The following is a 14,339-nucleotide window of genomic DNA, read 5'->3' as shown; positions in this document are numbered from 1 at the left end:
ATGGAAGTTCTCCGACTTCTCCCTAAGAAGCTGTGGTGCGTCCGCAAACAGCTGATTCTCCTTCTCACTCCACTCATATTGCTGCCTCTGCTTTTTGCTCTACCAGAGAAGGTAAGTGCTGTTACTTTATGATGCAAAGCAAAGCATCTCCTTCACAGTGCAGCTTCAGCTTCAGCTCCAACTTTTCCTGCACTTTGCTCTGTGGATAAACTCCACACAAATGCAGCTTAAACCGTTTAAGCAGGAAACACTACAGCCCATTTAGTCTTCATGCGTAGAGGATATGCATGGGTCTGTTTGTTTGTTTGTTTGTTTCATTTATTTATTTATTTAATATTTATATTTTGGAGTTTCAGATCTTTTTATACGTTGGAATTATATTGGGTGTCAAAAAAAGTTGACTGTCCTGCATGAACAACTTCAACAGCCTCAAGTTAATTCTTACGTTTTTTCAATGATGAGACAGACCATCAAACGTTAATGCTGATTGCAAGATTTTACATTATGTTGATATTGCTTATAGGCCAGTGGTTATTTTTCATCTCCGGACCCCTAAACTGATTTTAAAAAAAAGTAGTCCACCATTTGATCAGATTTTTTTGCTTTTAGATGTTTTATTACAGAATGTGTATGAAACCCATGAGCATCTGTCATTGTGTTACTTATGAATGGAATTATAGTGAAAATAAAATTTGCCTCCTTTCTGCTGGGGACCCCCTGGAATCCCCTCAAGGACCACTGGGGGGCCCTGGACCCCCTTTTGAGAACCACTGGCTTCAGGCTGCAAATGTTTGAGCAGGAGTTTCATTGTTTCCTTTAAATATAAGTTAGTTTTTCCATAGCCACACATGTTGACAGATCCTTGATATACTGGTTGTTCACATTTATCCGTCCTATTCACCTTATGCAGCCCCGCCCACTTGGCCCATTGTATTAGCCTAGGTAAACCCAGCCCCCACGTGACCTGCTCTCTCAGTTCCCAGTCACATAGTGACTGAGAACAGGTCTGAGAGCAGGTCACGTGGGGGATGGGTTTACCCAGGCTACCATTGTATCACCACTTCCTGCTCAAAACGTCAGCTGTTTTACCTGCTGAAACAAGTCTGACTCACCTGGTCAAACCTAGTTTGACTCACATTATGAGTCAGACTAGGTTTATGAGTCACAGGAAGTGTAAATGCAATCGGAACTTGCGAATGCATATACACTTCCTGTTAGTCTCTCAAGCCAGACGGTCTCTTCTACATAAGGTGAATAGCTATTGCTCGCTTAGCTTGTCTTGGACTTTGGACATGCCTGCAGTAGCTACGCCACGCTGCTGTGCACACAGACGGATGCATGGAAATGCATATATTGCAAGATAGAGTCCACACAAATTGCTGAAAGATGTTGGAGCAAACTCTAGTGCGCCTCCTGTAGGTTAGGTTTGGATGTGCGTGCTCCCTTGCATCGTTTGGAAATGCATACATGTATATACTACCTACACAACTTATCGCACATGCATGCACTCTGTCTGTCTGTCTCTCGCTCTCTCTCTCTCACACACACACACACACACACACACACACACACACTAGCCATGTTTTTTGATCTGACCAAAACGAAGGCTGCATTCCCGATCACCGACAGCACAGACAAATATAATACATTTTTCCCATAAATGTCAATAGCTTATTTAATTGAATTGTTTTTCTCCGATAACCCTTTGCCGTTTAAGTCGGCAGAACGTTTACAAACATGTGTTGCTTCTCTTCCAGGAGGGAAAATGTCTTTACGTGGTGCTGCTGATGGCCGTGTTTTGGTGCACAGAGGCGCTTCCTCTGGCCGTCACTGCAATGCTCCCAGTCTGCCTCTTTCCCACAATGGGGATTCTTCCGTCCAAGAAGGTCTGCCCACAGTACTTCCTCGACACCAACTTTCTCTTCCTCAGCGGTCTCGTGATGGCGTCGGCTATCGAGGAATGGGGCCTGCACCGCAGGATCGCCCTGAAGGTCCTCAAAATTGTTGGAGTAAAGCCGGCCTGGTGAGGAAACACCTTCTTCAACTCTATTGGAGGGCCGTTTTGAGCGAGAACGCTCCCTAATTAAAAAAAAAAAATCTGATCTTCACCGTCAGCGATCATCATAATAGTAACGCTCATTCAAGATTGCGCATTGCATTATGTTCCCAGGCTTATATTGGGAATGATGATGACCTCGTCCTTCCTGTCCATGTGGCTTAGCAACACTGCCACCACCGCCATGATGCTGCCTATCGCTAATGCCATCCTGGAGAGTCTGTTTGGCGACCTGGAGACCCTGAAAAAGAACTGCAGATCCCCTGAGGATCCTGAGAACGATATGATCAACGGTAACTTAACTTGTGTATATTATGTTTCTTAAAATGTATATCTAACTAGGCCATCTTGGGATTACACCAGCCGTGACCACGCCCAAATTGACGCCAGGGGTATCAATGGGTTTTTTTTTGTAATCAAGCGCTTTACAATCAGTAGGTACATTCACCCATTCACACACCGATGGTGGCAAGCTGCCACGCAGGGTGCTGGCACACCATCAGGAGCAATTTGGGGTTCACTATCTTGCCCAAGGACACTTTGACATGCAGATTGGTGGAGCCGGGAATCGAACCACCGACCCCTTTCATCCAAAGCGATTAGTGACGACCCGCTCTACCTCCTGAGCTACAGCCACCCCATGATAACATGCTGTCGCGGCTGGTAACACTGACTCAAGCAAGACTGTGATCTGACACTGAGGCACTGTCTGTCCCACATAAATAGGCTGAACTAGTGTCCTCTAGTAAGAAAGTGGCGTCAGCGGAGGACCAAAATGCGAGACTCATTAGCCAATGAACAGCCAGGAATGGGTCTCGCGCTACTTTTGCATGCTAAAATAAAGCTGATAATGTACAATTTGATTCAAGGGGGGGAAAACCCTTTCAGAGTACAACACAAACTGTCTATTTTGCTGCAACTCGACAGTGCTGCTTTTTTTTACTCAAGAGTTCCACTTTCTACTTCCTGGAAAAAAACTGGTCCATTGGAGTGAATGGAGATGTCGGAACTCTTCTATTATACGGCTCTGGTCTGAACTCCTACTCACCCCCTAATACAACCAGCACTAAAACTCAGTGTAATTACTTAAGTCAAAGGATCATCCAGGATCATCCATACATAATGTTTACAAAGATGTCTACCAAAGATACTTGCATTGTTGTAACCTTTAATATGTAATCCAGGATGCGAACTTTGCACCACAACTTGTTCCAACATATTTAGCTCTCGGACGCAAAGTCAATACTCAAGTGGTAATTGATTGATGATGTTAGATTGCTCTCAAGTCATATATTAAATAGCAAAGGTCTACCAGCAGCCCCCGAAGAAAGCGGAAACTTAGAATTTGACTCGTGCTGACGATACAAACGTCACCTCGGCTGAGACTTAGAATTTGACTCGTGCTGACGATACAAACGTCACCTCGGCTGAAACTTAGAATTTGACTCGTGCTGACGATACAAACGTCACCTCGGCTGAAACTTAGAATTTGACTTGTGCTGACGATACAAACATCACCTCAGCTGAGACTTAGAATTTGACTCGTGCTGACGATACAAACATCACCTCGGCTGAAACTTAGAATTTGACTCGTGCTGACGATACAAACATCACCTCAGCTGAGACTTAGAATTTGACTCGTGCTGACGATACAAACATCACCTCAGCTGAGACTTAGAATTTGACTCGTGCTGACGATACAAACATCACCTCGGCTGAAACGTAGAATTTGACTCGTGCTGACGATACAAACGTCACCTCGGCTGAAACTTAGAATTTGACTCGTGCTGACGATACAAACATCACCTCAGCTGAGACTTAGAATTTGACTCGTGCTGACGATACAAACATCACCTCAGCTGAGACTTAGAATTTGACTCGTGCTGACGATACAAACATCACCTCGGCTGAAACTTAGAATTTGACTCGTGCTGACGATACAAACATCACCTCGGCTGAAACGTAGAATTTGACTCGTGCTGACGATACAAACATCACCTCGGCTGAAACTTAGAATTTGACTCGTGCTGACGATACAAACATCACAGTCTCTCTTTTTGAATTTAAAGCTGTGTGTAAACCTGACAACCTTTTTGTGCTTCAATTATATTACAGGTCAATCTACTGTGAAGATGCATTCACTGCCCTCAGAAAAACAAATACTATCAATGGACGGGTAAGAAGAACGTAGATAAGTTTGCAATGTTGACTCAACGCTTGACATTTACCAAATGGTATGTGGTAATGTCACACCTCAAAGGTGAAATCAAATGGTGTGTTGATTGTGTTGTTAAGAGTGTGTATAATTATTAATTAACACCTGCACATCTTCAACTCTACAGATGACAATTAGCAGTTTGGCGGAGTTCATGTAATTGGCCACTGTGTCTCTCTGTTAAATGAACAAATCTATTTAATAGATAAACATATATATATATATATATATATATATATATATATATATATATATATATATATATATATATATATATATATATATATATATATATATCTTTATTTATTTATTTGTTTATTTATTTTGTTTATTTATTTTTATATTATAATAATATAATATAAACAAAAATTCCAAAGGATGGACGGGACGGAGCCGAGCGAGCGGAAGACAGCCGAGGAAATCCGCACGGAGTCGGAGTACCAGATGAGGGTGTGGAAGGGGTTCCTGATCTGCATCCCTTATGCAGCCAGTATTGGAGGGACCGCCACTCTCACCGGCACCGCCCCAAACCTCATCCTCATTGGACAGCTCAAGAGGTAACTCTCACCGGCACCGCACCAAACCTCATCCTCATTGGACAGCTCAAGAGGTATCATCATTACTTACAAGACATTTTGTTCATCCATGTCCAACATGTTCGGGGAACAGGCACCACCTTTGGTTAACTGAACTGGCAAAGTCATGTTTCCACTGCATAAACAAACACTGCTCTGTTCTTTTACAGCTACTTTCCAGACTGCGACGTCATCAATTTTGGCTCTTGGTTTGCGTTCGCCTTCCCACTCATGGTTCTCTTCCTGTTCATGGGATGGATATGGATCGCCTTCCTCTATGGGGGATTGAACACACGGTATGTCAGCCAGTGTCACAGATCACACGTCACATAGTAGATCTTTGTCCTTTAATGCTATTGAATAGACCTTTCCGTTGATATCCATTATGTCTAGTATACTGCTCTACAAAGGTAATCTGCAGCGTTTGAATTTAATATCAAGACAAATTAGACCCATAATAAAGGCTTTTAAATGATATACAGTCCACTTCTGTACCGACAATACGTTTGTCTGTTATCAGGGGAGGAGATCATCTTTAAATGTGTCATTTTTCTCGGTTTCACTGTAATTTGTAGAGCAGCAAAGAGATTATTCTCATTTTCATTTTGATAAACTAATGCAGTGCCCGTTCGCCCCCCGCTGCTGCATAGAGCACTGTTCGCTTGTTTAATCAAAGTGTATGCACCTCCTAACCCGACTCTGCCAGATGGGGCGGTATTGAGTTCACAGTAGATTGTGAAGCAAATGTGAAGTAACCTACATCCATCTGGCAGCGTCAGGTTATGCACCTCCTTGGATCCCCAGCAATACCCGCCAAGTCTGACCTAGATACGATACGATACGATACGAAAACTTTATTGTCCACAGGTGGAAATTTGTCTTTGATTTCACCAAGACGTGTCTTACAAACTTGAAAAACACAAAAACAATACAAGGTGTTAAAGATGACAGTACACATATCGATACAATACAATACAGTTAACACACATTCATCCACCTTCAAACTTAGTACACCTTGGAATTTGCAGTACGACCCAATGGATCTACAGCATGTCGATTAAGAATTGAAAATTAAAAATATAAAATATAAAATGTAAAAGACCTACTGTGCAAAAAACCGCAGCAACGCCAAAAAGGCATAAACAAAAAGCATAGCATAGTCTATCGCTTCCTAGTTTTATTTAAAGCCATAATGGCATCTGGGACAAATGACCTCTTGTAGAGGTTTTTCTTTGCCATTCTTTTGGCATCGGTTCTTGAGATATGCGGAGACACACACACACAAACACACGCACAAACACACACACACACCCACACTTGACCATGTACAGCCGAGTTACAGACCACTCCCTGTGTTGCCAGTAGGTGGCGCTATGACCATGCGCATGTCCAAATTGCACACATTTCGACACTGCACTTTGTCAGGGTCCCAGAAACACACCCGCCAAGTTTGAAGTAAATCGGTCGAATGGTTGTCGAGATGAACCACTTTCTGTGTTGCCAGTAGGTGGCCCTATGACTATGCATGTGTCTGAATTGCACCCAAATTGGCACTGCACTACGTCAGGATCCCAGAAACACACACACACACACACACACACACACACACACACACACACACACACACACACACACACACACACACACACACACACACACACACTCACACACACACACACACACACACACACACACACACACACAGATGGCCCTGCCTTAATTAGGGAGATGAAATATGGAGCAATATTAGAGATAAAGGAAATCCTTGTCACACTGTCAGACTGAATCGATGTGAGACTATAACTATAACTGTATCAGCCTGTTTCCTCCCTGCAGACTGTGCATCAAGAAGCAGGACGAACGAGCCCAAGCAGAAGTCAGAGCCCAGGCTGTGATCGATGAAGACTACAGGAAGCTCGGGCCCATAAAGTGAGCACCCCCCATATGTCTTCAAATCTCATGCATGAGGGTGAATACAGAGGCAAAGTGAACGTCACTTCCTGCTTCAGCACTGCACCAGAGATTTTCTTCCGCAATCTATTTTCCCATAGACATTTCGTAGAATGCCTATAAAAATAGTTGTACTTGGTCAAACCAAAGGGTTCAGCTATATTTAGAATCAGGAGAGACCATAGAACATTTCACTCGGACCAAAAAAACTTTTCACACTTTGGTCCGAGTGAAATGTTATGCGATCTCTCCCGATTCTAAATATATCTGAACCGTTTGGTTTGAACAAGTAAACCTATTTTTATAAGCATTTTACGAAATGTCTATGGGAAAATAAATGGCGGATGAAAATCTCTGGTACAGTGCTGAAGCAGGAAGTGACGTTCCACTTTGGCTCCCTATGCTTACTGTACGTTTGCATCGCATAGCCTTTCACTGACACACCTGTTATGCTTCCTTTCAGTTTTGCAGAGGGATCGATCTCTTTCTTTTTTGTATTGTTTGCCGTTCTCCTGTTCACAAGAGATCCCAAATTTGTCCCTGGCTGGTCCGTGTTTTTTCCCAAAGGGTAAGGAAGGCATGATCAATTGAAACACGCAATAGTTCATGTCTGAACTTTGCTTCTACACGTATACCGCTTGAAATGTAGTACCAAATCTATATATTTAGTTATGTATTCATTCTCTCCCGCCTCCTCTGTTCGTCCTGCAGGTACGTCTCCGATGCGGTCACTGGTGTCATCATTGTCTCAATACTGTTCTTCTTCCCGTCCCAGAAGCCGTCTCTTAGCTGGTGGTTCAACGCTGAAGGTCAGTAGGGGAAATGTCAGACTTGTCTCTGAACTCTCAAACACCCACACCTCTAGGACAATAAGCTGCTTTACGGCTAAATTCGGATGAATCATCTAATTATAATGAGTCAATTATTATAAACGACTATAAATATTAGATTTGCATGACACCTTTAGTGCTACAATGTCATTATTATTATTAATTATGTTTGTATGGCACCTTTCTTAAAAAAGTTATAAATAACGGGGAGACAACTTGTATTATTACAAAGTATTGAAAGTAAGATGAGGAATGTTAACGTTGCAGATTATGGCGTCTGAGCAGTTTAGCGGTGGGAGGCGAGACTGTGGTCTTTCTGTTTCTGCGATTATATTAATCTCTCAGAACTATGTTGCCACACTTGGTGGGGTTTGCTTGCGTTTGTGCGTGTCTCTGTGCGCATGTGCGTGTTTGTGTGCGTGTGTGTGTGTGTTGGTGACAGTGTGTGTTTGTGTGTGTTGGTGACAGTGTGTGTGACTGTGTATGGTATGTTCAGCTGGTCAAACAAACCACTGGACTCGATGCAAGAGAGAGAGAAAATAAACAAATCAGTGGGTTCATTTTCCCTCTCTGACAATATATTATGTGGATTTTAATGTTTTCCCATTTTCTAATCCTATCTCATGTCTCAAATTCTGTCTCATGATTTGAAACTGAAACTAGCTATTTAAGATTTTGTCTGTAAACCAAATGCAGTGATATGCAGGAAGTGAAAGAAGTTTAGTAGACGTATCTGTGCAGCCTGATAACATAACCTCCTCACATGCTGATCACCTGACCTCACATCCTGATCACGTGACCTCACATCCAGACTGATACGTACAGTGAAACAGAATGTCAGGTGACGTTATCAGGATGCCATCTAATAAATATCTGCAGTCTCTGAAACAAAACAATTACAAAATGGTCCTATTCATAAAAAAAACAACAGACTTCTTGATTTTGACATTGAACCAGCTAAAACTCTACCATCAATCCATCATCAATGATCAAGATAAATTAACGATTATTAATAATTCCCAGGACCGAAACACCAGAGCTTTATAGTGAAATACACTTTTACTCTTGATACATATATTTTATATCAAATGCTTGAATTGAAGACATTTACCAAAGCATTGTTTTGTTCAGGTGGTCATTTGAGAAAAGGTTGTGTGTCTTCTTCCACCAGTGGTTAATCCAGTGTCCAATAATGATGCGAAACATCTCTGTCTGCAAACGTTTCTCCTCAGCTTCAAATGCTCCTTATGTTCCTCTCTTATCTTGGAAGAAAGCCCAGGATTCTGTCCCGTGGAATATCATTCTGTTGCTCGGTGGAGGCTTCGCTATGGCCAAAGGCTGCGAGGTAAATTTGTTTCGAGATCAAAAACAGAACACTGTCATTATTATTACATAGAACAGTTCCCGTAAAATTACAGTTTCTGTGTTTCTTACAATTTAGAGGCTCTGCGCTGTTTTGGACTGTTCTCTACTTGGCTTTATTATATTGTGATTTGCCGTGTGACCTTTGACCTGATGACCACGCTGTAGGAGTCTGGACTTGCCTCCTGGATCGGAGGCTACCTGCAGCCTATGGCCCAGGTGCCTCCTGGTGCAGCTGTGATGTTGATCACAGCGTTCCTGGCCTGTTTCACTGAATTCGCCAGCAACACGGCCACGATCATCATCTTCCTGCCCGTCATCGCTGAGATGGTAAGAGCATGCCGTTTGTTAGGATTGGATTCTGATCAAATCAGTATACGACACCCGGCCAAATCATAAAGTACAAGAGTGTGCTGTGTGTGCAGTTTACTGATGTCACATGACTGAAGATCACATTTTTCAAATGTTTATCTCTTTGGAGTGACCACATCACTATCAGTACTGCCAGTGTTGTGGGGCTCTGTGGCTCTGTTTATAAATGTATGAGACTCCCTGCCTACCAACACGAGGGTCGCAGGTTCACGCCCCCGTGTTACCTCCGGCTTGGACGGGCGTCCATACAGGCACGATTGGCTGTGTCTGGGGGTGGGAAGCCGGAATAACGGCATGTGTCCTGGACGCTGCACTAGCGCCTCCTCTGGTCGGTCAGGGCGCCTGTTCGGGGCAGAAGGGAACTGTTGGGAATAGCGTGATCCTCCCAAAGTGTGAGACTGAATGCATTGAGGCCAACAAACAGACTAAGAGAGACGGGTTTGACTGCCTGACCTGAGCTCCTCATGCCCTAGGCAGTACCGTGAGAAAAGGGTATTGAATGTTACATACAGTAATCTCTCAAGACAGATTTTCAATTTGCATAATTTTCAATCTGCAAATCTGGCCGGCATGCATGGTCGAAGAAAATCCGGATAATAGCGCTCCAAGCAACAAGAACGCTGTCAAACAGCTCGACCGTTAGCTCATCGGACTGTAAACACAGGAAGAACCGGATATAGCGGTCAGTAAAATTAGCATAAAGGGGCGTGGTCGAGAGCCTCAGCGTTGAGTTCCGGTAATTCAGGTATTGAAACAGGCTTGCCCCCAACAGTGTTGTTTTTGTTTTTTTACCGATGGATTCCCAGATTGAATGTTACATCATCAGCGCTCAATTCAGAAGAAATGATGTGCTCAACTCAGACTGAGAAAACAAATGAGATTCCTCATTTACACTGAGGAACGCCACAGGCTGAAAACGTGTCTGTTCCTCGACTACTGCTGTTCACTTGTGAGTGCTGCCAGTTTGATCCGACATAATCAGCTCTGGCAGGTTAGATGAGCATCTGTTGGTGTGCCTTGTGCCTGCACACAGAACAAAATGTGATCAAGGTGTTCAGGCGCGGACTGCATAATCGGGCACGTCGGGCAAATGCCGGTGGCCTGGCCTGGCCTGGCCTGGCCTGGCCTGGCCTGGCCTGGCCTGGCCTGGCCTGCAAAAATAAATAAAATAATTGGTGGCCCCAGTCAGGCCACTCACTGAACAGCAGGCCAGGCGCTGCCTACTGGTTTACTAGTGGTTTTATTACTTTATTCACGGTTAAAGTGGGTGCATCTCATTGTAAAATTGGACTCGGCCCAAATTGGGCTTCAAACGGCCCAAATTGGGCTTCAAACGGCCCAAATCTGGCTTCAAACAGCCCAAATCGGGCTTCAAACGGCCCAAATCTGGCTTCAAACAGCCCAAATTGGGCTTCAAACGGCTCAAATTGGGCCTCAAATGGCCCAAATTTTTCACCGCCGCCCTACGGACGCCGGCACGCGCGTCGGCCCGTATCGGCCTGGCCTGCTTGCTATCTAATGCCCGGCCTGAATTAGAATCCCAGTCCGCCCCTGATGGTGTTCAACAAACCTAATGTCTAAGAACGCTGTAAAGTGATGATGGGACACAGAATTCGTCTGTGCGTCACAGAGCGCTGAGAGTCTGCAGGTTCTCACTCCAGCTTTACAGCTTTCTTCTTTACCATCTAGACCAGTGTTTCTCAACCGGTGGGTCACGACGCAAAAGTGGTTCACGGGGGTATTTTGAGTGGGTGCATGAGGAAAAAAAGGTTCTTCTACTCCTTGAGGACACCGGTGTCCGCTGCCGACATGACTGTCTTTCAGAGGCTGTAGCGGGCTCCTTTTTAAAGACAGAGTGAAGATACTGTCTGGTACCATATGAAACTAGAAGACCTAAGGCATCCACTGGTACCAACAAGTCATGCTAGGTTGCTAAATGACGCTGCAAAGTTAGGTAAATTCTGAAAATTGGGTCACGACACTCGTGACTTAATGACTAAGGAAAAATGTGGGTCATGAGAGCCACTAATCTAGACCAAACCCGAACTCCAAAAGAACACTTTGTATGACCTTCTGGTTAGCGCAAGGCTTCGTAGACTTGTTAAACTCTTGCAATAAACGTTGTAGGGTGCCTGTTGGACATTAACTGCTGTTGTCAGTAATCATTATGTGAGGTTTTTCTATCTTGTATCCGTGCCTATGCTGCAATAGTGTTAAGACTACCCCACTCAGAAAGCCCTTTAAATGTATAGGAGATCTGGTGAGTGTCTTCTAAGTTCTCATTCAAAGTGAAAAACCTGTATAGCAAACGGGATTCTGTATTCACAGTGGCGAGTCGTGGCCTATTCACTTTCCAGTCTTCCCCTTGGAGAATGTCACTGTCGCAGTCCTCAGTGCCTAACGTGTAAATCATGTTGTCCCGCAACACTAAGGAGTCGCTGTTCTGGTGAGTGGGTTTTAGAGGGGAAAGGTCCCCGGAACGTATCGAGACACTTAGTGTTCCAGGACCCAGTGCCTTAAAGGGTAATTTCACTCAAAAAATAAAAATTCAGTCATTATCTAATCATCCCCATGCCGGTGGAAGTTTTTTAATACACAAAAGATTCATGGATTTTCCAAGGACTTCACTCGATCTTCCACCGGGCATGGGGGTGAGTAGATAATGACAGAATTAAAATTTTTAGGGAACTTATCCTTTAATTTGTAGATTATGAGGTCCCCCAAAACACCTTAATACACATCTATGGACGCTTTTAATTTGAAAACATAAACATTCAAAATTGCCCCTAGCTTTACTTCCTGTCGCAATGTTTGCTAATGCAATAGCTGACAGGAAATAAGATAGGGTTCAAAACTGTTCCCATAGCAACCCAATTCCGTGAAAACCGTCTATACAGTGCACAATGTCTACGGTGGTATATTACAGTAATTATATCATATCTTCAAAAAGGTTTTTCTATTTTCGTTCATCTCTGTAGGCGATGTACGTTTCAGTGAATCCGCTCTATTTCATGATGCCGGCAACAATCGGATGTTCGTTTGCCTTCATGCTGCCCGTGTCCACGCCGCCCAACGCCATCGCCTTCGCATCCGGGCAGCTCATGGTCAGAGACATGGTAAGAGTCCTTCCATCGACACGCAAGGAGGACTGACACTGAACTATGTTACAAACTGCAGTATAAATAATAGTCTGCGTATTCCCATATTTCAGGTGAAAACGGGCATCGTCATGAACTTCCTGGGCATCCTGTGCGTTTCTCTGGCCATGAACACGTGGGGCATCGCCATGTTCGACCTGGACGCCTATCCAGAATGGGCTCGCCCCGCCAACGTGTCCAGCACCTTGATCGACGTGCGCATCCCGTCTGTGCTGGCGCTCAACTCCACTCTCTGATTAATATGCACTCAATCAAAGTGATGATAGAGAAAGTATCAGCGTATTTGTATGAAGAGTTCAACACTAAACAGGGACGAAAGTGAATGTCGGTAGACGTCTATAACCGTATGTTAGAGCATTCTGGGAGCTTAAGCTGTTACCTGTTGCCATGCATTTCATAAGTTTATTATTATACTTGAGTTGTTTCTGACTCTCAAGTTGCTGTGAAGATTGGAACCCATCTGCCTCGTGCCTCCTGCTGTGAAGTATTAGTTTTGGCCGAGCGTCGGCTTCACTCCTGACGTTTCAAGAATGCAGAGTTTGAAAACATGATGGGGCTACATTTTACTGACTGGCTTTGTCACAACTGGACCGGAGGAACTGAACATTTAACCCTGCTGTGACGCGCAACAGCTTGGCCTCTGCTGGTGGCGTGTGGAGGCGTCCTATTCGGGGACTCCTGTTCAGACTGTGCTGCCATCTGCTGGTTGCAATGAGAGCTGCCTGACTGTCCTTAGATAGCACACACACGGCACGCCTTTGTGAATAATTCCTTAAAGATGTTTTATCGTTTTTGCTCCGTGTACAGAGTTTATTTGTCTTTCGGACCGTTTTTGTTGAAATCACTGAGAGATCATGTTACTCATTCTTATATTATATTGGCACACGTTCAGTTGCCAAAGCCATTGGTTTGAATGTCGTTGTTGTTTTTTCAGCAATCATAATGAAATAACATGTCGACAATGAATCTGAATCTTTTCTACTTTAGCATATGAATCATCTTGCCAAATGAATGTGTAAGTTAATTCCAAACTGATTTGCATTAGCCTATATGACACTTGTTACATCTCAAATAAAATGTTTGAGTTTGCACTGTGATCAATTGTGTTGTCTATATTTGCCTTTCAGTATTGGAAGTGCATAAAGTAAGAAGTTATAAAGAGTAATTAAACCCTAACTGAACCCTAACAGTGAAAACCAATATGGGAATTTAGTAGTATTGTTAATGGATTCAGGGTGAATGGTAAGAAAAGTAATTTATATCAGATTCCTTATGACAGTTTGATCCTGTTTTTACTGATAAACTACAGAAAAATAGAAACCAGCAAACAAATTCAACCTTCAGTCCTCAGGTTGATAATAGCTGTAGGCTAGCTGTTCATTGTCAGACAGCTGCACTGTCTAGAAATTCAGTACACCTGACCTCAGTTTGCCGCAGTCTGCTGCCATTTTAGCACACTTTTCATCTTTCATGCTAAATTATGTCACACAGCAATGCTAGTACCACCTTCACCCCAAAATGTACCCCCCGTTTGAAGAGAGCGCGCGTGGGGTTGTAAATTCCTCATGACGTTGGCTTGGCGTCGTAAACTCTCTGAAGTCGAGGCCGCCCACAATGGCTAACTTGTGCGAGAGCGTGATGGTTACTCAGTGTTAGTGGGGTCGCAGCCAGAGGTCCCACACAGTGTGTAAGTGTAAAGCTGTAAAATGGAGAACTCACCCAAAACCCACAATGCACTTGGACAGTATCCAGTTGTATAGGTCCTATACAGCTTATGTTTTTAATGGAGATTATAAAGTAAACACTGTGATTTGAACATAA

General features: G+C 43.6%; 1 protein-coding gene across 1 annotated transcript; it reads left to right on the top strand.

Moving 5' to 3' along the window:
- On the top strand, positions 1 to 12,754 carry slc13a3 (solute carrier family 13 member 3; the record flags this gene model as incomplete). Its single annotated transcript, XM_083639270.1, has 13 exons — positions 1 to 111; positions 1,758 to 2,023; positions 2,171 to 2,349; positions 4,172 to 4,232; positions 4,649 to 4,828; positions 5,017 to 5,142; positions 6,683 to 6,775; positions 7,260 to 7,364; positions 7,508 to 7,605; positions 8,859 to 8,971; positions 9,157 to 9,318; positions 12,339 to 12,476; positions 12,572 to 12,754. The coding sequence occupies 13 exons, from the start codon at positions 1 to 3 to the stop codon at positions 12,752 to 12,754; spliced, it is 1,815 nt and encodes a 604-aa protein (XP_083495396.1).
- Between the last annotated feature and the right edge of the window lie 1,585 nt (positions 12,755 to 14,339).

The sequence above is a fragment of the Poromitra crassiceps genome (assembly GCF_964638095.1).
Source record: "Poromitra crassiceps genome assembly, chromosome: 6".
Taxonomy (NCBI): Eukaryota; Metazoa; Chordata; class Actinopteri; order Beryciformes; family Melamphaidae; genus Poromitra; species Poromitra crassiceps.
The sequence above is the reverse complement of the archived record's forward strand: the minus strand, read 5'-3'. Positions and strand labels throughout refer to the sequence as shown.